The following is a 25,291-nucleotide window of genomic DNA, read 5'->3' on the forward strand; positions in this document are numbered from 1 at the left end:
CCAAGTCCCCGCACACAGGCTTACAATCTAAAAATGCACTCCTAGAGAAAAGATAACCAACCAGACTATGAAGAAAAGCAAGAGAGACAAATTCGGGGAGGAGAAGGAGAAGGAGAAGGAGGAGGAAAAGGAGGAGGAGGAGGAGAAAGGCAACAAGCCTTCTTCAAATGCAGCACTTTAAAAGGCGAGATGACTGCCCTGCGCTGAGCCGCTTTTCCAAAGGCCGGAACATGCCGGCAAGGGGGGTGGGGGGCGATGGACAATATTGCTGCTGCCCGGCTGCCCCCGACCCCAAATGCGGGGGGGGGGCGGAGAGGGGGGCGGGGCCGAGAAGCGCCTCCCTCCTCAGACCCGCGCGTCACGCAAACCAAGCCCGACTCGGCGTGGCGGGGGGCGGGGGGGGGCGCCCCGGAGAAGCCATTCTGGCTCTTCCCTTCTTCTTCTTCCCCGGGCGGGCCCTGCATCCTTCCCCGGAGCGCCCGGCCTGAGGAGGCCGAAGCGGGCCTCCCGGGCTGGTCCGAGGCCGAAGCGGGCGGAAGAGGCGGAGGGCAAGGACCGGGCGGCGGGTTCCTCGCGAGGTGGCGCCGCCGCCGCCTGCCACGACTGGCGGCTGGTCTGCCGGGGAGGCGGAGGAAGAGGCGGAGCCGGCCCAGCGGCCCAGCCAGCCCAGGGCCCAGGCTGCCCGGCCAGGCCTGCTCTGCGGCCGCCCCGGCCGGCTCCGCTGGGCCCCACCCAGCGCGCACAGGCGCCGCCGCCGCCACCGCAGTCCGTGGAGCGGAGAAAGCGCTGCGGCCGCTGCGGCCGCGCTCAGAACCGGCGCCCGGCGGCGGGGCGAGGCGCGGCTGCGGAAGAGCCAGCCGAGGAGCCCCGCGCCGCGCCCGGCGATGCTCCGGGAGGAGGGAGGCGGACGCCCTGTGGCTGGGGCATCGCCTGGCGGCCCGGACAGGAACGTGGCCAGAACCAGCTGCGCCTTTACTTGGGAGTAAGTGGCATTGGACTCCGCCGCGGGCCTTACTCCCAAGTAAAAGATGCCCAGGCTCGGTCGGGAAAGGATGGCAGCGCTTCGGCGGGAGATTGTATTCTAGTAAAAAGACGGAAGAATAGCGGCGGCGGCGGCTTATTGCAAAACCTACGGATTTGTGTGATTCTAATTATTATTAGGGCCACCAAAGTGCATCATATCTAAAGCGTTTGCAACCTGTTAATACCCGTACCTGCAGTTGGTTAGGAGGATGAGAGGAGCTGGACATGCCATGATGCCAATTTTGAGAAGCAAAACTCTTAAAAGTTTGCGACAAGGGATCAAATGACAGATGAAGCAGGTGACAAGGAGCAGTTTCGGTGTTGGAGAAAAATTACTGTGTTTGATTTCTTCAGCAAAACGTTCATTAATTTGTATTCTACTCTAAATGTAATCTCCAGTGTTTTAAAGCAACTTTATTGTACTGAGTCAGACCACTGGTCCATCTAACTGCGTATTGTCTGTGCTGATTGACAGCAGCTCACCAGCGCTTCAGGCAAGAAGTATCTCCCTGACTAACCTGGAGGTGCTGACCCCTTCCCAATTTCTCAGTTTTAGTTCCTTATGTAAGAAATTTTCCAGCTGTGGGAAACATGGGCTTTCTACAACTTTTCTGAATTAAACATATTTGATTCTTTAAGATTTAAGGTAAAAGGGGGGAGAAAGGCAAGAGCTACTTAAGAGATTTTCAGGGTGAGGTCTGTGGACCACTGATGGTTGACAAGCTCCATTTTGCTGGTCCTCAGACAGGTTACAGAACAGTCCAGAATATCTGTACTTAGCCTTGACAGTTCATTCATTTCTTCCCCTCTGATAGCTGGGATCAGAGGGCTAGGGTTGTGTAATCGTGATTATGACCATGGTTGCATTACATAGTTGCATATACTCATTAAAATGTGTTTTGTAGAACAACAAATTAAAAAAAACCCATTATTAAGCCCAAGACCCCCCAGTAATTTTCTAGTGGTTTGCAAAGGGATAAAAGCTGTTGCCTTAAATGTTGGGAAAGGGGAGAGTTTCATAGGTACTGGGGATGGAAAATTCTTTACTTCAACGCGTCAGTATGATTTCACCTGCTATTTAATAGTTTCATTTATTTTGTGAAAAGTTGTGCTAGCTGACAGTTGTTTAAATATACTATAGGCTGAAGCTGTAAACATTCAAACTTGACCATTACTGAACTAAAACACAAGTTATCAAAATAAAGTACAGTACTGAAGTGTACTGGGTTTTTTCCCTAGCAGATCTGCAATTGTTTTCTGTAGTGCATTCATTAATACATCTATAAGATTATATTAATAGCAAATGAAGTTTTTCAGGCTGAGTGTGATAAAAGCAATAGTGATGGGCAAAAATACACTTCTGCTAGCACTGTGATTCTAAGCATGCATATTCATATCAGTTCCAATTAATACACTGAAACTTCAGCAAATTTGCTTAGTGTCACACTACATGGATCAAATTTAAACATAGTTGCAGAAAACCAACCTTTATTTCCTCTGCTTGATATAAAATATTTTTGTAGTTTCTTTATTGCAAGAATAGTGGCCCATAATTAGTAAATAGTAAGATAAGATATAATTACAGTACCTGAAGCTATTGTTATAATAATGATTAGAAAACCTTTTTCATTCCTCTGGTTTATTTGTGGGTCTTTATGTTTTAAACTTAAGTTTTTTGTGGGTTAATTTGTTTCTTTAAAGATCTACAAGATCTGTAAGGATGTCAGACATCTTAGAGAAGCTGGTGACTTTAGTGAAACTGAGGGATTCAAAATTCAGTAGTCCCAACTCAGGGAACTCAAATCCTTTTACATACTTGAGAAATTGTAGCCTAAGGGACTAAAATCTTTTTACATTGAGAAAATGTAGCCTAAGGGGTTCAAACTCTTGCTAAATAACTATTTCACATGTTGTGAAAGATCAGTTTTAAATCATTTTTACAGATAATATAAATACACTTTTTTCTTTAAAATTTCATATAAATGACAATAGATGTGCGTCAAACTAAAATTTTGATATAATCAACCTTTCAAAGCCAATAATTTTTAAATTATTTGTACCCTTTTATTTCCTGTTTTCCTCAAGTATTTTGTTTCAACAAAGCTGACAGTGTACACGTACACAATATTTTCAACAATTGTTAACTTTTTATTAGTAGTGATGAAAAGGTTTTGATTGGCTGTTTCTTGTTTTAAATTTATCACTTCCTAAGCCTTTGGATGTCAGTGTGTTTTGAGCCCCTTTATTCTCCTTGTATTTCTTCCTCATTTGCACACTGGTTGATCTGGGGAAAAGTTCCTTTGAGAAATTTAATTTTTATTGAACCTTCAAAAGTAACTGTGAGCTCTTTAAAAAAAATGAATATGTTGCTTAACATTTGTTGTTTTATTCCATGCAGAGTTTTATGCTGGTCGTTTCCCCTGTTTACTTAAAAGTGAGCAAATCTTTACTTTGTTTTCTTGTTGAGTCATATGCAGTCATAGTCTTGTGGAAGTTTTAAAGAATTTTATTTTTCTTCATTATTTTTGAACTCACACTAAATGCCAACTTGCATGCCATAATTATGATGCTTTTAAATGAGGCAACTAAAAAGTTTTTTAAAAAATGTATATACCTTATTTGATAAATAAATACATCTGAATCCCTGTTTGTATGTGCTTTCCTTTCTCCATCCTACTTTTTAAAGATCTAGTTGTATAGCATTAAATTTTGTAATTAGATTAATAAATTAACTATGTCATTCTTACTCAGAAGTCTCATTGAATTCATTGTTTTGCAAACTTAGCAAAAATCAAAAGATAAACTGCTTCTAATTTGATTAAAATGAGTGTGAAATCTGAACACCTGCTTCCACAGCAAGTGTAGGAGTTGATAGACTTGCTAGTTTTTAAGTGTATTATAATAGAATATTCATAAGTAGCAGATGTATGTTAGCTTTAGTTATATAATGGAATATTTCTACACTGAAATTTCAGTAAAGCTTCAATAAAAAAATCTAGGGGGAGGTTTTACAATTGCTGTTATGTGCTAAAAGCCTTGAAAATCTATTTTAAGCAGCTTTAGCAAACTAAATGTATAGAGAGCTGCATTATTTATACACATGTAAGGATTATTTTTAATGAGTTTAATAAACACACACACTTTTATCTGGAAATCTATTATGTTCCCCCCCCCCCAAGAGTAGACAACAATTTTTACATTCACTTTATTTTTAGTTGTCAACTGTATTTCTCAGAGCCTGGGATTTATTTTATGAAAAATAAAGAAGTTACAATCAAAGCTATTAAAATAGAACTGTATGGGTAGAAAATATTACTTAGAAATTAAAATGGAATGTTAGCTGTATGAACTAACCAGATTTAAAATCATCTACAAAGATATACACACACTAAAATAGCCGTAGTTGTTGTCACATATTTGATGTGAAATGCAAACCCTAATTATTTCATTTTGGTTCACCTACTTTGTTTAAAAATCAGCAATGAACTGCTGCTGTTTTGGCCATAAAATCTTCTTTAATGTTTTGCTCTTACAATGAAGGGGGACTTTGGGATTCCAAACCTGGACTACGTTTCCTTCCAGTAATTTCCCTCCCGCAACACGCAGGCATATCTTCTTCTATCGGCAAGGTTTTTACCATGCTTCTCAAGTAGGTGGGCAGCGGCATGACAACTGCGTCTCATCTCAAACTGGTCGTCTAATAACCCGTCGGGTTAAAAAAATAAATGCGGGCAGAATGACAAGCTACACTTGCGCGTTGCGCGTATGGAAAGTGAAAGGACCGAGGACTCGGAAGGTTGCAGGTGCGAATAGATGCGCTTCTCTTCCAGTTCCTCCCATTTGGCTTGAGCAAAACCGGGTGGAGCCCAAGGCTGCCTCTCTCCCGCCCCCTCCTCAGCCTTTCTGCCCGAGTGAATCGTTGGGGATTCTTTGCTTGGGGTCGGGGACGGGGCTGCACTTGAGGATGCTTTGACACGTGGCCGAGGAAAGCGGGGGGGGAGGCGCAGCCAGCTCGCCCTGGAGGCTGAGTTGCCCCGTCGCCGCCGCCGCTTTCAGCCCGCGGGCAGTGGCGTAGCGTGGGTTGTCAGCACCCGGGGCAAGGCAAGTAATTTGCGCCCCCTAACCCGTGGATTTGCGCCCCCTAACCCTATCCCTAACCCCCAGATGTTGCGCCCGGTGCTGCCGGGCCCCCCCCCGCACCCCCCCCACGCTACGCCACTGCCCGCGGGACTAAGCCCTCCGGGCAGCTAGCTGCCTCGCCGGCCAGAAAGCAGCTTCCCAGCCGGGCTGCTGCAAACCTCTCGCTCCCCAAGTCCTGCTTGCAGGAGCAAACGAAAGCCGAAGGGGAGCCGCCACCCCCCGTCGCTCGCCTGGTCCCTCGGCTAAGGAGGAAAGGGAAAGCCCGGGGAGCCACGTGCGGCTCTCGGCCAGGGAATCCGGTGCGAGGGAAGGAACTTCGCGCAGCCAAGGATCCGCAAAACGGGTGGCAGAAGAAGGGGGGCTACCGAGGGGCAGTACAGTGGTATCTCGGGTTACAGACGCTTCAGGTTACAGACTCCGCTAAGTCAGAAATAGTGCTTCAGGTTAAGAACTTTGCTTCAGGATAAGAACAGAAATCGTGCTCTGGCGGCGCGGCGGCAGCAGGAGGTCCCATTAGCTAAAGTGGTGCTTCAGGTTAAGAACAGTTTCAGGTTAAGTACGGACCTCCGGAACAAATTAAGTACTTAACCCGAGGTACCACTGTATGTGGGACAAGGGCTCCCCTAATGGGCAGCTCATTCCCTCCCCGCGTGCGCACTCCATCAGTGCAGCCGGTGCGTAAAATGCGCGCCTTGCAGCTCCCGGGTATCCAGAGTCCTCCGCTATTGCTTGGTCCTTTCCGCGCCTGCAGTTTGCACCCCAAGATCTGCAGTTCCTCGGGTCTGCGGGGAAGGCCTAGCACTGAAGCCTTCGGAAGCAAGGCCTGGAAAGGCAGAGGGAGCGGCGGCCCCGGGGATTCTGTCCGCTTCTGTTCCAAATGGAGACTCTCGTCCCCCCGTCGCAGCCAGGCCTGTTTTTCGCCGGTTCTGCAGAAATACGGCGCGGCGATAGATGCCCGCGGAACCAGCCCCGCTGAGAAAGGGGAAACGGGAGCTGCTCGGTCTCCAGCCACGCTCATCGCAACGCCGAGCGGTTCCTCCAGTTAAAAGGAGGCCCTTGCAGGCACACCGTCCCACTGAATTTGCGGGAATAATGCATACGTTTATAACGCTCTTCTGACTTCTATGCCATCCTGCCCCAGTGCAAGCAAGCGAAGGGGTGGCGGGTTGGTCCTGCCAACGTGGGCCGGGCAGGAGCAACCTAAGAGGAGTTTGCCAAGTCCTGAATCTTGCCTCTTCCCGCCTGGCAGGGGCAGGCCTGGCCACACAACAGCTCCCTTTTCCCGCCATGGCTGTCAGGAGGGCTGCGGCTGCGCAATCCCAAGCTCTTGCGTGGGATCCAGAGCTGACCTCCTCCTCCCTGCGCGGCCTGCCTCCCCGTCAGCAAGGCCCTGGCGGAGCCGGGGTCGCCCTTTCTGAGGGGGGGGGACGGGGGACGCGGGGACCCCGGAGGGGTCAGCTGCCGCTGTCCGGAGAGGACCTTTGAGGCGGGCGGGCGGGAATTCCCGCCGCTCTACCTCAGGCATAGCGAAATCCCGAAACGGCCCGCCAGCCTCGCGCCCAAAAAAGTTGTGTGGCATCGACTCTATAGCATATTTATTGTGGAAAGATGGAAGAGACTCCTCCTTCCTCTTCGCCGGCCGCGGACACTGATGAGGCACGTCGGCATCCTCCAACCCGAGTCGGAGGCCATTCTCATGAAGGATCTCCCGCCCTCCCGGCCCGTTTTTTCCTCCTCCTCCTCCTTCTTATTATTATTACTGTTATTGCTACTCCTGTCAGTGAGGGAGGCCCTCGCGAGCCCTCTGTCCCGGTCCCGCGCGTGAGGTGCGCGGAGGGAAAGAGCGGCTGAGGAGAAATGTGGAGAAGCGCGTGAGAGGCGCCGCCTGAGGGGAAACGGCGGGAGCTCCGCGGACGCCGGTCAGTTCGGGGCTATTTCGGCGCGTGTCTGCGCCGCCCTCTCAGCCTTTTTTAATGGGGTGGAAAAGAGAGAGAGAGAAGGGCGGGGGGGGGGGGCCTCGCCGGTCGGCGCGAGTGCGCGCGCGAGGTGGCGAGTGACAGAAAAGGGGGGGGGGGACGGGGCTTGGCAGCCGCTCCGTCTGTCTATCCCTCCCTCTGACGGGCGGCGGCGGCGGCGGCGGCGTGAGGATCCGCGCGGGTCCCTCTGAGGGGCTGGAAGGAGCAGCAGCCTCGGGCGCGAGGGGCAGGTGGGTGGGGCCTGAGCGCCACTAAAGCGAGCTGTTCCTCTGTGCCCTCGCCCGGCCCGGGCGGCGGGGCGCTGCCGGCGGCGGCGGCGGCGGCCGCCTCACATCCTGGGGCTCCTTCGCCGCCTCCCCCCCTCCCTCCCTCCCTGCCCCCCCGCCCCCCCGCCTCACTCTCTCCCTCCCTCCCTCCCTTCCCGGCTACTGTACACAGTCGCGCGCCTCTCTCTCTCTCTCTCTCTCTGCCATGTTAGCCGCTCTCTCTCTTTCTGTCTCCTCCACAGATCTCGCGAGAGCGGCTGGCTGCTGCTGCTGCTGCTGGTGGTGGTGGCGGCTGCGGAGGGGGTTGGAGCGGCGGCGGCGGCGGCGGCGGCAGCAGGAGCAGTAGCGGCGGCGGGAGGCGGAGGAGGCGGCGGCGGCGGAGGAGGCGGCGGCCGGGGGGCGCAGGCGGGCTTCGGGAGGCCCGGCGGCAGCATCATGGCGGACAGAGACAGCGGCAGCGAGCAGGGTGGCGGCGGCGGCGGCGGCGGCGGGGCTCCGGGCCCGGGCGGCGGTGGCGGTGGCGGGCCCGGCGGCGGCGGCGTGGGCCTTCAGCACGAGACGCAGGAGCTGGCCTCCAAGCGGGTGGACATCCAGAACAAGCGCTTCTACCTGGACGTGAAGCAGAACGCCAAGGGCCGCTTCCTGAAGATCGCGGAGGTGGGCGCCGGGGGCAGCAAGAGCCGCCTGACGCTCTCCATGTCGGTGGCCGTGGAGTTCCGCGACTACCTGGGCGACTTCATCGAGCACTACGCGCAGCTGGGCCCCAGCCAGCCGCCGGAGCTGGCGCAGGCCGCGGACGAGCCGCGGAGGGCCCTCAAGAGCGAGTTCCTGGTGCGCGAGAACCGCAAGTACTACATGGATCTGAAGGAGAACCAGCGCGGGCGGTTCCTGCGCATCCGGCAGACGGTCAACCGCGGGCCGGGCCTGGGCTCCACGCAGGGGCAGACCATCGCGCTGCCGGCGCAGGGGCTGATCGAGTTCCGCGACGCCCTGGCCAAGCTGATCGACGACTACGGCGTGGAGGAGGAGCCGGCCGAGCTGCCCGAGGGCACCTCCTTGACGGTGGACAACAAGCGCTTCTTCTTCGACGTGGGCTCCAACAAGTACGGCGTCTTCATGCGGGTGAGCGAGGTCAAGCCCACCTACCGCAACTCCATCACCGTCCCCTACAAGGTGTGGGCCAAGTTCGGGCACACCTTCTGCAAGTACTCGGACGAGATGAAGAAGATCCAGGAGAAGCAGAGGGACAAGCGGGCGGCCGCCGCAGCCGCCTCCGCCTCCGCCACCGCCGCGGCCTCCTCGCCCTCCTCCGGGGGAGCCGAGCAGCCGCCCGAGGCCGAGGGGGGCAGCAGCAGCAGCAGCCTCGCCGCCGCCGCCGCCGGCCCGCCGGGAGCCTTGCTGCAGGCCGAGGAGCCGGAGGAGGATTGATCTCCATCCCTCCTTGCCTCCTTCCTCCTTCTCCTCCTCCTCCTCCTCCTCCCCACTGCCTTCCTCCTCCTCCCCACTTGGCTGCCTCCTCCCTGCCCTGCTGCACAGAGACACTCGTAATAATAATAATAATAATGACGACGACAACAACAAACAACAACATCGCCACACAGAGAGAGAGATACCTTATACTGTAAGCGAGCGAGAGAGAGAAAACCGACATCCACACACTGAAAATAATACATGCAGTTAAATATACCTGTTGTTCTAACTCCAAGGGGAGCACCACCGACCACCCACCCACCACCAAAACTGACAGCCGAGCAAGCAACTTCTTTCTCTCCACCCCATCGCTGGATTGTTCCTTCCACTCTTGCCCATCGTATAAAACAGTAAGCAGCTGCTAAAAACAAAACAAAAAAAAACAAAACAAAAAAACAAAAAAATTACAAAAAAAGTAATAACATTATATATGATGAACTGTGTTTCCTACTTGATTAAAAATATAAAGAACTGAGTGTTTATTTCCCTAATTAACCAAGAACTTTTGTACACGTTTAAGCTATTATTATTATTATTAAAAAAAAAGTGTTTGCAAAAATGGTCAAGATTAAAATATTGCTGAATTATATTAAAAAGAGAAAATGTCCTTTTCATGTTGAGCTAACATTTGACTTTAGCACAAAAAGAGATATTTTAGAACACGTAAAATAATATTTTTAGTTTTTCTCATTTTGTTACCAAATTTCAAAACCTTACATGAAGGTTATTATAGTATATTTGACACCCTATATACCTGTGATTAGAGATGTGTATATATATATGAGGGCTAGGCATGCTGTGTGTCTGAGCTTTGTCTAAATGTTATGCAGAAGTCTGTAGAGTTAAAAGGTACGTAGGTTTAATTCATGCAAGGTAAACAATAAGTGCTCTCTTTTATACAATATGCATTGCATCTGGACCTTAAACATATAAAATGGTCAGTGAAACTTCTGTGAACATGAAGAAAAATTATTAAAAAGGCATTTAAATGAAATTTGCTAACTTGTGATTTTTATGGTTTGAACCAAAGTTATTCAAATAGTTAAAAAGAGAAAGAGAGAGAGAGAGAGAGAGATGATCTCCCATATTTTTCTGCACCTATTTGGTTTACAACTAAGTAGGTATATTGTCCTTATTGTGTATATGAGATGTACTTGTATTGTTCATAATATATTTTTTTTATGATGTGTACTTAAAGTACTTCACGTGCAGCAATTTCCAGTAAACCTGTTTTTGAATAACAGGCGGTGAAGGTTTTTTGTTTCTTTTCCTGTGTGTGGCCACTAGCACTATCCCTTTAACTTGTTTAAGTCTGAATTGAAACTCCTGTTTTGTGCTAGTGCTATCTAATTTATATAGGCCTGTCATGGAAGTCAATGCAACATGATTATAGAGTAATCCTACTGAGCCATGGATTTTGAATTTCCTTTAAAAGTGAAAGCCAAGTTGGTGTGCTGTAAAAGAAATTTTAATGTAGCTGTGGTGCTAGTTATTACTGGCTACATACTTTATACATGTAGTAAGGATGCCCTGCCCCTCCCCCAACTGTGCAAGTTCCCCAACCCTTCAGTTAAAAGTATGTACTTTGTGTGATTATATCAGAACTGTAGGGTATGAAAACAGTCTGTCAGAACACTAATCTGTCAAGTAGTGTTCTCCAAATTGCAATTGTTTGTAGTAATATACTTTTACAGGTTTTTCTTTTAAAATGTTTGTGTGCTTTTAATTGACTAACTTCTTGCTGCTGTATAGTAAAATATTAATATATTTTTATCATTAAACTGCTGCATGACTATCATCATTGCAAGTGAAAAGAATATGTTATAAATGATGCCTTAAAACAGTAGGAAAAATAGTTGGAATTCTGTAGAAACAGTCAACAATATAAGAATCTGTGTGATTCTTGAGATCTGGAGTGTATTCATTTTCTTAACACCCTGACAAATTTAACAATTTAGATTTAACTGCTGTATGTTGAAGATGCTACCAGTAGGAAAGAGACTTTCTAAGCTTCTCATTGATTGTAAGAGGTTGGGCCTAGGAAAGACAAAGAGATTGTTCAAAGGAAATGTATTTTCTGTTTTCATTAAAGTATAATTCTCTTTTTGGAGATTCCTTTTTGTTTCCGTTGTATCATCCATTTCCAGTTTAACAATTTTGCTACTGGTGTCCATTGAGCACCAAATGTGCAATAATGTTATAGTGGTTAGAAATTGTTGTTTTGAGAATCACTGGAATTTATACCATTACTTTCTAAGGTGCACTTTTCCATATAGCAAAAATAAGCTTCCATGGTGCGTAATGTGATAACTGAAATGGTTTTTGACTGCATGTAAACATTGACTGGTAAGCCTTCTTTGTTTTAATTGGAGAGTTTGAGCAGTTTAATACTGCATTTGTATGGTGAAATAATTGCATTCTCCATGCTACAGGTAGTTAGGAAAGTTTTAAATTGCTTAGATTCTGCTATTTGGTTGTCTCGGTTCTACTATTCATTATAGTTTTAAAAGTTGCAATACTGCAGATTGGCAGATTTTTTTATTTTTTTAGCAATAACTTGTGTAGGTCGGTGTACAGCAAAGTGTCTTTATTCCCTTTGAATTAATATTAACTTTGTTAAAGAGCAAAATCCTTATTCAGTTTTTGGCTGGACATAAACAATTGTCTTCAGAAGAGCTGAAAGTGTTTTGTCTCATGATATGAAACTATATTCCATTTTATCCCACTATTGTCTCTGATAAAGGGTTAGTTTTGCAGGTTCATAGAACAAAACAAGCACCTCTTTAACTAAGAGGCTAAAGTGGAATGCGCATACATATTACAAACAGTGACTCTCTCAAATCACTTTTTACTCTCTGAAAACCTATTGTCTGATTCCAGCCAACATGTAGATTGGTTTAGTCATTGGAATCAATAGAATCAGCATTTTGCCTATTTCCTTTTTCTGAGAATCAAAATGCATGAAAAGGAACTCTACTTGACCCACACATTTGAGAATCTTACCATTGATCTGAGTAGGTCAAGCTGATGTGTGGGTTATGCAGTTGTCCTGGTATGGTCTGCTAATTACCACAGTTTCAGCAGCATTCTGCGTCCTAAGTCTCAACGTTGTGATTTACATGCACACTGTAGATATTGTGCATTGACTTGATTAATAGTCATAATATGTTATGTTGACTATAAATGACCTTGTTTTGGGTTTCACTTTATCCAGTTGAGGTGCTCAGTTCTTTACCATGGTTGTGCAGCTCACTGTTTACAATGAGCAACAGTGAAAAGACCTTGTCTTAAGGTCAGGGGGTTAAAAAAAGAGAGAGAGGTATATTTGACCATATTTGGTATTCCAAAAAACAGTATGCTCAAATGTGCCAAGCAATCCACCTTTGGAAAACATGCCTTATTTTCCTTAATGTTTTCAGTGTCTTGTAGGAAAGATCCAAGCTCATAATGCTACTTTATATGAAGTGCAAGAAAACTTGAAATCTACTGCAATACAAACATAGTCTGTTTTTGTTTTCCTTTCTAAGCTAAAGCGACACTGTCAAGTAACTTAACATTTAAAACATGACCTCCCTTTCAGGTGATTACAGCATGGCAAATAATGTCCTTACTTTGAGTCCACATGTTTTTTTTTTTTAATTGCTCTGTCTGAGAAATTAAATAAACACATTAAAAATTAGACACTGTTGATTCATGCCTCTTTATTGTTTTATGCTGTAAAATGCAGTTTTCAGCCAGAGGGGGAGCTAAAGTAATAAAAATAAAATAATTGAATAGGGAAGAAATTATAGAATTTGACTACCAGAAGGAATGAGCAGGGAATCCAGCATTTACTAAACAAATGATTGAGGGTTGAGGTAAGAATATTTTCAAGTTCAAAGGCAAGCCTTGCATACTGGTGGTGGGAAACTTGTGAAAATGTAAACATTTAACTGAAAAATACTTGACAGTGTCACTTTTTAAAGTATTCTTGCAGGAGTTGCAGCTTGCGCCATGTAGGTCTCTTTGAGAAGTACTACAAAACAGAACCACCTTCTCAGAACTTTGTGAAATGTAATAGATCTGTTTACTGTACAAAGAACTACCATATCAAGAAGCAAAGAAAGGTTAGAGGTGCCTGTCGTAGGCCAGTAACTTCTTTTGAAAACAATTACATATTTGGCTTTCAAAACAGCACTGAAATCACTTCTTTGATCAGCCATGTCCCTTTTAAGCTGTGCATTCGGTTGTATAGTGTAGTTGGCTAACAAACAAATGGGATTTGTATGCACTACTATATATATTCACTAATAGTGTACAATACACACTCACACAGAGAGAGAGAGAGACTAAAAGTATATAATATATATATGCACTACTGAATGTATATATTATTATGGCTGGTAGTTTGCTATTTACATTTTGTTAAAAAGGCACTAACAAATCCTACTTATTCTGCATGGAAAAATATACACCCTACTTCTGATAGGTTGGAAATAATAAATAATTCAAACAATGGTCGGAATACTCACAATGGGGTCACAGTATTTTATAATTGTTTTCCATTAAAATACTATTTTTGGCAGTTTTTATTTAATTTGTTAAATAGTTTTTTACTTTGTACTGGCATGCCTAAATAGGTAGATCTTTTTGAAGCCAACTGGTCAGTACATTTGTAATAATAATAAAAAGGCAATGGATCTGTTTTGCTTGTACTCACTTTTCATTTATTGCATGTACTAATGCCCAAGGCTTTATATGTGCCCTGAGAAACTGCAGCCATTGAAATGACAGAACAGGAGATAAATGAGAAATATTAACTGTACATATTGAAATGCTTTTAATGTCCAAGTTGCTTTGTTAATATTCAGTGGCCTGTTTGTGACATCCATTCCAGACATCCAAACAGTTGTTTGAAGCATTGGGAATATGTGTCCCATGTGCTCCTACCTATCATGTGCCAGTTTCTCTATTTCCAGGTTTCCTTTAGTTAGAGATTCTATGTAATCTTATTCAAAAGGCTAAATAATTATGTTCATAGTACGGGTTGTATGCCTGCTTAAAAGCCTTGTTTGAAGATTATCATAAACCATAGCCTGATTTAGAAGCGCTAGCAAACTGTGGCTAGAAGAAACCTGGAAATGGAGAAAGGAATTGGTATGTGGTAAGATGAGGAACAGGTGAGCACATTCCTGATTCTCCAAACCTTTTCTCTATGCTATAGAGGCCTTCCTGAATTGGGCAAGTAGCAATGAATTGGAGTCCCAATTTTTATTGCTGACCATTTTTTTCTTCAAAGCTTTTTCTAGGCTGTTATTCTGTGCACACTAGCCTAGGAGTAAGACGCACTGAACATAGTGGGGTTTGTTTCCAAGTAAGCACACATAGGATTGCAGTGTTAAACACAGATTTGATTCTTTATTTTTAATCAAGATTTAACCATCACTTAAGAATTCTTGATCAAAGACAACACTTGTCAAAGTGTTGATTTTCATGTTGTGAATTACTTAGCAACAGGCATTGTGTTCAGAGGAGCGATTCATGTCTATCCGGCTTAAAATTATGAAGGCTGAAAGTGAAAAATTCTGGCATTGATATATACAATGTGTAAAATATGCTTCATATGAGTAAAAGAATGTGCTTGGCCCATGCATACCTTGATTTCAAACTTAAAACAGTTTGATTGGAGAATCCAGAGGGCTATTGGTTTAGAGGTCTGCCCAGATGTTGGGCAATGGGGACTTCGGCTTTTCTTCCCCGTGAACTGCAGACCCTGAGACCCATTCCAAGGCACAAATTACTCTGAAACTCATGCCAGTTTCTAAAGATGTTCACCATGTAGCACAGAGAGCTGCTGTTCAATAAAGTTGAGCATTCCTGTAGCCATTTAGACCTAGTTATGTGGTTTAGATGCTGATCTTTGCCATGAGCTTCATTGAAAGGACTGCAAGCTTTGTATATTACAAATTCTACCTTCTTGCTTTTACAAAGTTCATCAGTCATTTTAGCTGCCTGCAACCTTGGCCTCTTAAACAAGAATTTGTCTTCTACAAATTTTAAAGCTTGTTTTAATGTTAGCATCTCTTACCTGGTCATTCTTCTAAAGTGTTGAAGAGGCAGTATAAAGGTGACCTCTGAATAATTCCTTTAAAAATAAATGCAGATGTATTGCAAACCCTTTGAAGGTCTTGCAAACCCTTTGAAGAGTTTTTAAAATGGCCCCCCAAGAATCCAGTGTTGTTCATAAAGTTTCTAGTACTTTTCAGTATGTGCTCTTCTACAATACAAAGTTTTATCCCATTTTGCAAAGACTGAAACTAATATTTGCTGTAAGGGGGTGCGGCTGATTCTTGCCCTTTAGGTGCAGCGCTAAACCATATGTAGATTACCTGACTACGGGTAACAGACAGAATCTGTTCATTTCAGTTTTTGAAGACGAATGCATTTTGTTGTGTTTTTGACTCAATAAACTGCCCTGTTAGTTTTGCAAAACATTGAGGCTTTTTAGTGTAACTATGTTCCTTGGGTAGTATTTAGCAAAGTTTTGCTCAGGATAGACCCATTGTAATTCATGAACATGTCTATGGCAGGCCCACTAATTTCAGTGGGTCTACTCCCGAGTTAAACTTAGTTGAATCTCCCCCTTTATTTTGCATTGTGAAAACAAGTCTAAAGGAGTTTAAGTGTGGCTTGAGTAGTGGCCACAGAAATGTGTGTCCCTTCCCAGTTTGCTCCTTCCCAGTGTATCTTCTGTTATCAAAAGATAAAGGTAAAGGTACCCCTGCCCGTACGGGCCAGTCTTGACAGACTCTGGGGTTGTGCGCCCATCTCACTTAAGAGGCCAGGGGCCAGCGCTGTCCGGAGACACTTCCGGGTCACGTGGCCAGCGTGACATCGCTGCTCTGGCGAGCCAGAGCCGCACACGGAAACGCCGTTTACCTTCCCGCTGGTAAGCGGTCCCTATTTATCTACTTGCACCCGGAGGTGCTTTCGAACTGCTAGGTTGGCAGGCGCTGGGACCGAGCAGCGGGAGCGCACCCCGCCGCAGGGATTCGAACCGCCGACCTTTCGATCGGCAAGTCCTAGGCGCTGAGGCTTTAACCCACAGCGCCACCTGCGTCCCTACTATCAAAAGATAGGTAGGATCAAATATTTTGGTAACGTGTACCACATATGCCATATCTCATACGGCTTTTCATTTCTCCACATATAACAACTGTAGTGGTTAGCTTTGATGCTAATTTTAAACACATTGAATGTGGAGCTGCCCTTGACGATGGCATGGAAGCTGCAGCTTGTGCAAAGTGCTGTTGTTTAGCCCTTGGTGAATATTTGGAAGATGGGTACATGTTATACTAGTCCTGCGACAATTGTACTGATTATGGTTGCTTCCAGACCCACGGAAAAGTGCTGGTGCTTTATTTTTCATAGGCCTTCTCATCCGGCAACCCAAGTATCTTCAGACTTCCTTGGCCTGTAGAGAGACTATCACACTGTCTTTGCTCAGGAAATCAGTCTCTGCCCTGTGCAAATGCCAGGCTCTTTGCTAGAGTTGCCCGTGTTTAGATCTTCTAGATCAGGGGTTGTCAACCTGGTCCCTACCGCCCACTAGTGGGTGTTTCAGGATTCTAGGTGGGCGGTAGGGGGTTCTACGGCAGAAGCTTCCATTGAGCACTGGTGGGAGGTAAGGAAAGTTTACCATCAAGAAAGATGCATTAGTGGGCAGTAGGTATAAAAGGTTGACTTCCCCTGCTCTAGAGGGTGTTTATCCTTTCAGAAAAAGTTGGAACTTTGTTTCAGTTTTTATTTGGCAAAACTGACTGAGTTTCTTTGCTAATTAAAAAAAAAAACCAGCTGCTCTGTTTAACTTCTTTTAAAGATAAAGTTTGCTTATATATTACTGAATGCTGGAAAAGCAGCATATAAATGCTTTAAATAAATAGTTTTGCCGTTGAAATGTTGCTTTATTAGTTTGGCATATATTTTTTTTTTCATTAGAAGTTGCTGTTTAACATTCACGCTAGAAGCACACGTTTTTTCCATTAAGTTCCTCCCACAAAACAGCCTCCTTTGAGAGATAAACTTTATAACAATGGCATTTATAATTTTGTTTAAGTAGATGAAAAGTTGCAATTTTTCTAACAACCCAAAGGGTTTTTTGTAACAAACATCCTTAATGGCATCTGTTTCTGTGAGCTTGTGTGTTGGTACCATATTTAATTTGAATATGAATAATTAGCTTGTTGAGGGAGGGTATAAAGTAACTTCAAGCATATATGCAAATCGCTCTTTTGTCAGACTTGGAAATAGCAGAAGGAAGCATCAAGTGAAAGTATAATTTTATGTGTATCCCTGTTAACTGAACTATATAGAGTTCAGATGGATCAATGGCCTTGCTTAGACTATCGTGGGCCTTTATAAATAACTGCTATATAACTAAAGCTGATTTAGTCTTATTGTAACTACTGTAATGATTTGGAACAAATGTTTCAAGAAAAATAGTCAACCTAACCTGGGTTGTAGATTGGGTTGTAATTTGGCTATCTTGAATTTCAGACGTTCATATTTTTAGGCTCAGGTCATGAGGATATTCAAATCTGAGTTTTGTTTTCATAGTTCTAGGCTCCTTAAGAAACCAATAACTCTGCCCAATTTTCACCCAAAAATCCACTTTGCGGATTAGTAAGTCAGGCAAACAACCATTGATTTCCCTATAGAGGTGGCTTGAGATTCTTGGAGCTTCTTGTATTTGCTGGACACCAGAGGTACTGAATGCAGAGGATATTTATACTGGTGAACTTACTCAAGGATTTGCCTTCGATTGACCAACGCTGTCCATTCTAAAATAGTGTGCTGAATGCAAATCAAATTATGCTTCTTCCTATATACATAAAAATGTAAGGCTGCCATTGTATGGCCCTCATTGGAGGGTTGCAGTGCCACGTCACAGTCCTGGATTTGAAGGAGCAAAAGGGAAGGCATGTTGCACAACACCAGTGGCCACAGCATGGGAGTAAGAATGGAGAGGCACTGACAAGGGGAAAGTATGAGTAAAGCAGGGATGGAGGAAACAGTGGCAGAAGCTTGTGTGAAGTCCCTTTCATGCAATGCAATATCTGAGGGCTCTGCATCACTGAAGGGAAAACTAAGGTGGGGGGGGGGGACAGCCAGGGCTTGGCAGGGGTGATACTGGTGAGGCTGAGAGTGGCAGTTTACAACAAGGTCTGAGTACAGTGAGAAGGGAGTTTGGAAAGGCTCTGTTATGTTAACTTTTGGTGTTAGCGCCTGTGTTGTACCTATCTCTACTCTTTCTCCTTGTTAAACTTTTTATTTAAAACAGCAACAGCAACCCCTCAGTCTCCCTCCTCCCCTGCTTTATTCAAACCTCTGCTTGTTCTTTGAGTACAGGGAGAAAGAAAACAAGGGCTGTTTTAAAATTCTCCCTTTTCCAGTCCTGAACTGCCTCATGTGAGAGAGATAAAGGATGTGGAGCCCTCAAACATTCCATGGTACCTTCCCACCATTGTATTTCACCTCCTGGTACACTGTGCTGTCTTCAGGCTGAAGTACCAGAGTCTATGTAGTACTTCAGAAGATATTTTATTAGCAAGCAAACACATATGCAGGCGACTCCTCGCTTACACAGGGGTTATGTTCTGGGCTCCTGCACAGATAAGTGAAATTGTGTAAAGTGGGGAGCACTCTCTAAACCCCCTCTCTGCCGCTCTCCAATCCATACCAAAAATACCGTATCCAAAAATATTGACATCTAGAATTGAAGCTCTGGGGCCAGCAGGACGCTAGAGGATTGTGGGAAAGCAAAGGAGGCTTTGCTCCCCTACACAAAGCCCTGCTGCACCTCCAGTCTCTTCAGTGTGTCCTCCGTCCCCACTGACACTCTCTTTGGGTCTACTTGCAAGCCATGAGGACTCTCCAGCTCTCTCCCGCCATTACTGGTTTTGAATTGAATTATCTAATCATTTCCTGGCACCACACATATGTGCAGTTGAGCACAAGTAGAACAAGTGTGAGTGGGGAGTCGCCTGTATGTACAACATCCATCAGCCGAACTTAACATGCTCTAACTGAATAAGCTAACTGACAGCCTTGCTCTTAGGATTCTATTCATCTTACAGGATCATTTATCAGCATGAGGTGGGCAGGCAAAGGAAGCTGCAGAATTGGGAGAGAGGAGGAGGCATGAATGTGAAAAAGGTCTGTGTGCAAGAGAGAACTGAAAAAAGATGAGGGTGAAAGTGTTGTGTATGTGCAAAGGGAGCAGGAGAGCACAACTGGAGAGGTGGCGGCATGTCAGACTAACATTGGGGGCAGGATCAATGTTAGGGGGAGCAGAACTGAGCTATCTGCGACACAATAGATGGAAATGGGTGTTCTTTGTGTGCAAGGGAGTGTTGAGAAAAGTAAGGAGGGTGGAAGAAAAAAGGGAGTGAAGGTAAAAATGGAATGGGCTTGAAGAAGAAAGGGAGATGAAAGGGTCTGGGGAATAGGAGGGGTTTGGTAGCTTCATAGTTGGGTAGAATGTGCAAAGGGTACTGCATAGTTGCCATGTGTGAGAGGAGGAAGATGCAGGAGGTGGCCTTGAGGGTGGTTTGTGTGCAAGGGGGGGGGGTTACACAAAAGGAGGGGCAGTGTAGAGGTGAAGCTGAAAACAGGTGCATTGTAGGACTGCGGAACAAGAGAAGTGCTTTCAGAAATGGGCTTGGGAAGGCAAAAGTGAACTTAGTTGCATGGCGTGGGAGGGGAAAGCTTTTAGAGGTTTATGGGGGAATGGCCATGCAGAGAGAGCAGGGGCACAGACCCTAAATAATTTTGTCAGTAGGTATTAATATGTTAGTTTAGCCTAGGCTTGATAGCTTTATGCAACTCTTCTTAAAAGGAGTTTTGTTTTCTTGTCAGTTGCTGCTTTAGGGGCGATATTTCCAAGTTTACAAACTGCAAAAGTCCTACAATCTCTGGTCATAAAAGCTTCAAACTGAATTGCATAGGAACTTGTAGAATACAGTGGTACCTTGGGTTAAGTACTTAATTCGTTCCGGAGGTCCGTTCTTAACCTAAAACTGTTCTTAACCTGAAGCACCACTTTAGCTAATGGGGCCTCCTGCTGCTGCTGCACCGCCGGAGCAAGATTTCTGTTCTTATCCTGAAGCAAAGTTCTTAACCTGAAGCACTATTTCTGGGTTAGCGGAGTCTGTAACCTGAAGCGTATATAACCCGAGGTGCCACTGTAGTTGGATATTTCAGTTTGTGTGTGTTACTTAGCATATCACGTCTGTAGACTGCAAGACTCTGGGCAAAGTCTGCTTTTGCTGTTATACAATTTCTGATGATATTATATAGTGCTTAGATTGATGAGCTTTAGCAATACAAAGTATGAAAATTCTGTTCTTTAAAGAATTGAGAAAATTTGTATATCACTACAAAATCAAGGAGTAGCTACCTCTTTGAGAAAAAATTAGTCAAGAATGGTGGAGTAAGAGCAGTTTTTTGCTTGGTTTTTAAATGCTTTGAGGTTCAGGAATCCCATATTTTTCTGACCATTTCTATGCCCACCAAAAACATGGTTTAAATTTCCCTCCTTTTGGAATCTTAGATTATGTAAAAAATTTCAAGAATATTGCAGCAGGTTCCTCTTCTGTGGTTTGGTGAATTACAAGGTTCCAAAACATATATTTCTTAAATGTCAGGTTTTGAATGAAACAATTATTCATAGGTGTGTTTCACTGATAATATAATTTTTATAGTCTCATCCTATGTTTTTTGGAAGTAAGCCCCACCCCACTGAGCTTTATGAAAATAACTTCCTATTTTTCCTAGTAATGGTGCTAAGAAGCAGTGAAATTTTTGAATACTAGATCCCAGGTATTTAAGAGGAGGAAGTTATTGTGCCAATTCAAAAGTCCAATTGTGCATGGAAGTTTAGATGAACAGCAAGAATGCAGCCCCCCCCCCCCTGTTTATGCACATTCAGTATGTGTGTGGCTGCGCATACGTGCATTGTGCCAAATGGCAAAAAATGCTCCTAAAAGAGTCGAGAAAGGTGTGAAAACTGTACCTATCAGTCCCACAAACCCTTGCACCGACTGTTGAGACCTGTGCAGAGTTGGAGTTTGAGCAAGGAGGTTTGGAGGGAGCAGTTGTGGTGGAGTTTGACGGAATTTAACGTCTGGTAAGTGCTGCTGCTTTTTTAAGGTGTTTTCAAGGATTTCCAGAGGTTTAGAGGTTTCTTCAGGCTTTGCCAATGGTGTTTCAAATATACACAGTTTCACATATATGCATGGTGCCTCGGAACATAACGTCCATAAATGGGGGGTTGCCCATACTACTAATGTTTCTGTAAGTGTCCATCATCTTGTATCTGGAGGTATATGGAATCAGAACTTAAAAGGCAGACTTTTCCTGTCCAAGTACAGTATATTCATTACTTTAACTTGCGAGGCTGGCAAAAGAAGAGAATCTAGAAGAGAAAATGCTCAGAGAAGGGAAAATGTGCTTTAATGGGAAGCTGATGAGCTTCCTTGAAAAGAAAAGAAAATGTTTGGGATGGCGGCTTGCATTGCTTTTAAAAGCAAACAATAAGATACATGCAAATTCCACTATAAATGCTATGAAGATGCTAACAAGTAGTTCAAAGATAAGCCATTATTTCCGAGGAAATAAAACTTCACCATAGACATGGCCTTTGAAGGATGTGGGACAGAGCAGGCCTTTTTAGACATCCATGTACAGTGGTGCCCCGCAAGACGAACGCCTCGCAAGACGGAAAACCCGCTAGACGAAAGGGTTTTCCATTTTGGAGGCGCTTCGCAAAACGAATTTCCCTATGGGCTTGCTTCGCAAGACGAAATGTCTTGCGAGTTTTTCCGACTCCCCCCCCCCTTTTTCTAAGCTGCTAAGCCACTTATCAGCTGATCCGCTAAGCTGATAAGCCGCTAAAAGCTGCTAAAAGCCGCAAAGCTGCTAATAGCGCTAATCCGCTAAGCCGTCAACGGGCTTGCTTCGCAAGACGAAAAAACCGCTAGACGAAGAGAATCGCGGAACGGATTCTTTTCGTCTTGCGAGGCACCACTGTATATAGTAGGAAAAGAAGCTGCCAGCACCTTCTTGGCCTTCCATTAGTGCTAAGATCATATGGATTCCTCTGACTTCCTTTCAGTTGGATCAATTTGGAAATGAGACTACATTTATTCTAATTTCTGGTGACAAATCAGGATGTCCATCAATTGTGTTGATATTCTTGGTTACATGGTAGGCTGTGTAGTTTCTATAGTAGGGAAATATCAAGGCTGTTTTGACCAAGTTTGTAACAGCTTGCTTTTGAGTGGGGCTAATTTACTACTCATGGCATTGTGCACAAGAAACAACTGTTTAAGTCAGTATGCAAAAAAGAATGAGCATGGTGCACTTGTCAGATTACTAGTGTATATGTTTGGTGTTGTTTTCTTTTTTAACCAAGATTAGTGTCATGAAACTACCAGCTGGCATTACAGAGCTAAATCAGGTGGTACTCAAATCCTTGCACTGAGGCAGAATCCAGAGTACTCCAGACACAGTTATGAACTGAGAACGGGACTGTGGAAGTGAGGACTTGTATTGTGCCCATAGATCTCTGGTGTGAGGGGATAACTTTTGTAGTTTAAGGTTAATTAACTTTCTGACACTCTGATCCCAAATGCTGGCATTGCCACGACTTGTTTTTGGCACGCAATTGAAAGAAGGCTAAGGTTTTTATATATTATAAGCGTCTGCCTCTGGTGCTGCAGAAACATCTTGGCAATGTCTGTATAATACCCTGGGTTGCAGAAGTTGTGATGTAGTCCCACAGTCAGTATGGCAGAGGTAAGGTTTATGTTTTTAACATAGCAGTTTGAACCATCGTGTAGCTCACGGTGTAGGCATTTATCAGGACCAGGCAGAATAACTTTTGGTTCTTCTTTTTGGAAATGTGCCATTACCAGCCAGCTTCAGTCTCCTGCCAACAGCACCCAGGAGCTCTGCCTTGGGGGGGGGGGGCAAATCTTAGGAAATGATTACTTGGGTTGGGGGCAGGGCTGCACACAAGCTTAATGGGAGCTTCATGCCAACTCTCCTCAAGTCATGAGACAATAAGCACAATGGGTGATGGCTTTTGCAGTATGAAAACAAAAAGTAAAGTAAATAGAGTTTGGAGACAGATGCTTCAAACTGCTGGCTCATGCCTTAAAGAAGAAAAAGCCCAGAAGCTTAGTAACAGGCATTAGGGAAAAGTGTGTTGTGAAGCTAAGACAGAGGAGGTATCAAATTCTGTGCTGCCCTCTACTCCTTGGACAATGCTTAGGTGCATAAATACATAGATGCATAAATCCATAAATGCTTATTTGTTGAGGGTACACCTCAGAGTTCTGTCAGGTGAGCACAGAAAGTTCTTGAACCAGCCTATAACAGAAATGGAAGTCAATGAAGATGTAAAATGATGAAAGAACAGAAATTGCCTGGGTTTGAATGGTTTCAGTGGGGGGCTTCTATGAGACCTTCTGAGCTGAGCTGACCTCATGGCTGACCAAGCTGCTCAGTAAGATTCTTGAGTGGGCTACCATACCAGACATGGGTAAGCAATCTAAAATTGTGGTTCTCTTGAAGCCTAGTCAGTGGCCCTTGTGGCCTTTTACCATCCCATAGCACTGATAAACCAAGATGACAAATTGCTATCAGCAGTGATGGTCCTCAGACTGAATGTTTTCATCAGTGACTATATTTCCCCTGATGAAACTTGTTTTATCCCTAGGTAGAATATAGCAGTCTCCATCAGAATGGTGCTGAATGTGGTTATATAGAATCCCAGCAGTACTGTTCTCAGTGAATATCATTAAGGTATTAGATCGTATTGAATGGACAAGGGGGTTTGGCGATAAATGTATCTGTTCAATCCAACAGCTCTATTCAATCACAACAGCAACAATTCAAATGAATGGGCCTGTCTTCCCTGGTGTAAATCCCCATAGGGCACTAAGCAGGGGTACCCCCCTGTCACCCCTATTGTTTGCCTTGTTGACTGAAGTTTAGCCAAATCAGCAAAGGTGCCTGTGACAAAGGAGTTTTAGTGTTGGTGAAATTAATTGGTTACAACAATTGAAGCAAATAGTTCACATTTTTAGAGGGTCAAAGGTTGTCCCATGGGTACCCTTACCCTTTCCTGATTTGCTTTGTGCAGCATGGGGAACCCATTCCTGAATGTATACTAAAGGTTTGGAAGCACTGGGCCGGGTTTCTGCCCCCCACCCAGCCATCCCCTATTATCATTTTCCTACTTCATCCTGCATTCTGGAATAGGGATAAAGAGATGCATTATAGAGGATGGGAAGCCAGGGGTCTGTTTTGAGTTCAGGATATCATATAGATTTTGAGTAAAATCTCAGAAATATAATCTCTGATCTGATGCCGGCTCTTCTGTCAATAGATAGTGCAGAATTTATTTAATAGTACATAAGGCTCTGGTGTCTGCCCTTATGGAAATAGTGAAACACTGGAAGGCAGCAGCAGGGTTCATTGTGGCTGGACAGGATCTGGGAATGGTTTGCGCTCTCTCTCTCTCTTTCTCCTCCCTCCCTCCCTCCCTCCTAACTTAGATGAGTGTGCTGTAGTTTTCTATGTTTTCCTCCATGCAAATTAGATTTGCTGTAGTGTTTCTCTAAGGAAGACAATTATCCATGTCTTGCCAACTACTGTCAGGGCTGTAGATCTTCAACAAAGCAATAACTTGCCAGTGAAGTTAACTCATTATTCGAGGAAAGAAGCACAGCTCGGGCCTAGCATTCTCAGAAACTCTTTCTGATGAAGCCGTTGTGAGGATGGAAGGTGAGCCTTCCCAGTGCTCAGTAGGACTCCTCCTCTTCTTCGTCTTTCCCACACTGTCTCAGGTGGTTTCTGTGCGCAAGCATCCTCTGCTCTGCCCATTTCATTGAGTTCTAGGAGAGTTCTAGGAGACTAGGGAGGAGAGGAGCTGGTTGCAGCAGGAGGGGGGGACTCCCTGGATTCTTCAGCAGCCTGTCTCAACTTTGTCTCTTGACCACCCTCCCCTCCGGCTTCTGCTTCAGCCTCAGAGTGCAAACTGCTCTCTGCCGTAGCCTCTTCCTGTTCACTAAAGCCTGCCGCCTCTTCTGCAGCTGATGCCTCCTTCCAGTCTGCTGCTTCTCCCTGTGACCACTCATTGTCACCCCACCGCTAATTTCCTAGGCTTGGTTCTCCAGGGGGTTCCCCAACTGATGCCTCCTGCCACTCCTTTGCATCCAGCCAGTCCATGGCAGCTACTAAGTGTGTTGTAAAGCCTTGTATCTTATCTGCATGGCACTTAAGCTTTTGACTTTGTAGTACTGCTCTTTATGTTACAATGATGTGTGATAGTTTGTGTGATCAAGCTTATAGTTCCCTGTTTTAGTCGTG

At 44.9% G+C, this 25,291-nt stretch overlaps 1 protein-coding gene and 1 long non-coding RNA gene across 7 annotated transcripts in view; one reads left to right on the forward strand and one right to left on the reverse strand.

Moving 5' to 3' along the window:
• Nucleotides 1-1,943: 1,943 nt before the first annotated feature.
• LOC307220080 lies at nt 1,944-5,013 on the reverse strand. Its single transcript, XR_013840695.1, has 2 exons — nt 2,894-5,013; nt 1,944-2,854 (listed from the first exon to the last, which is right to left on the reverse strand). It is a non-coding gene; the product is annotated as an uncharacterized lncRNA (long non-coding RNA).
• A 1,913-nt stretch (nt 5,014-6,926) lies between these two features.
• Nucleotides 6,927-25,291, forward strand: part of PURA (purine rich element binding protein A) — a 28,728-nt gene continuing 10,363 nt past the window's right edge. For 5 of the 6 annotated variants that reach the window (XM_079983646.1, XM_079983645.1, XM_079983644.1 and 2 more), the window contains exon 1: nt 7,565-9,225. In XM_079983646.1, coding sequence (XP_079839772.1) covers nt 7,841-8,833 — 993 coding nt within the window. In that variant the 5' untranslated portion in view covers nt 7,565-7,840 and the 3' untranslated portion in view covers nt 8,834-9,225. Of the gene's footprint in view, nt 7,083-7,564; nt 9,226-25,291 lie in introns of those variants that run through there. The other variant, XM_079983643.1, reaches the window with a different exon arrangement.

Source organism: Podarcis cretensis, assembly GCF_951804945.1.
Source record: "Podarcis cretensis genome assembly, chromosome: 7".
Lineage (NCBI taxonomy): Eukaryota > Metazoa > Chordata > Lepidosauria > Squamata > Lacertidae > Podarcis > Podarcis cretensis.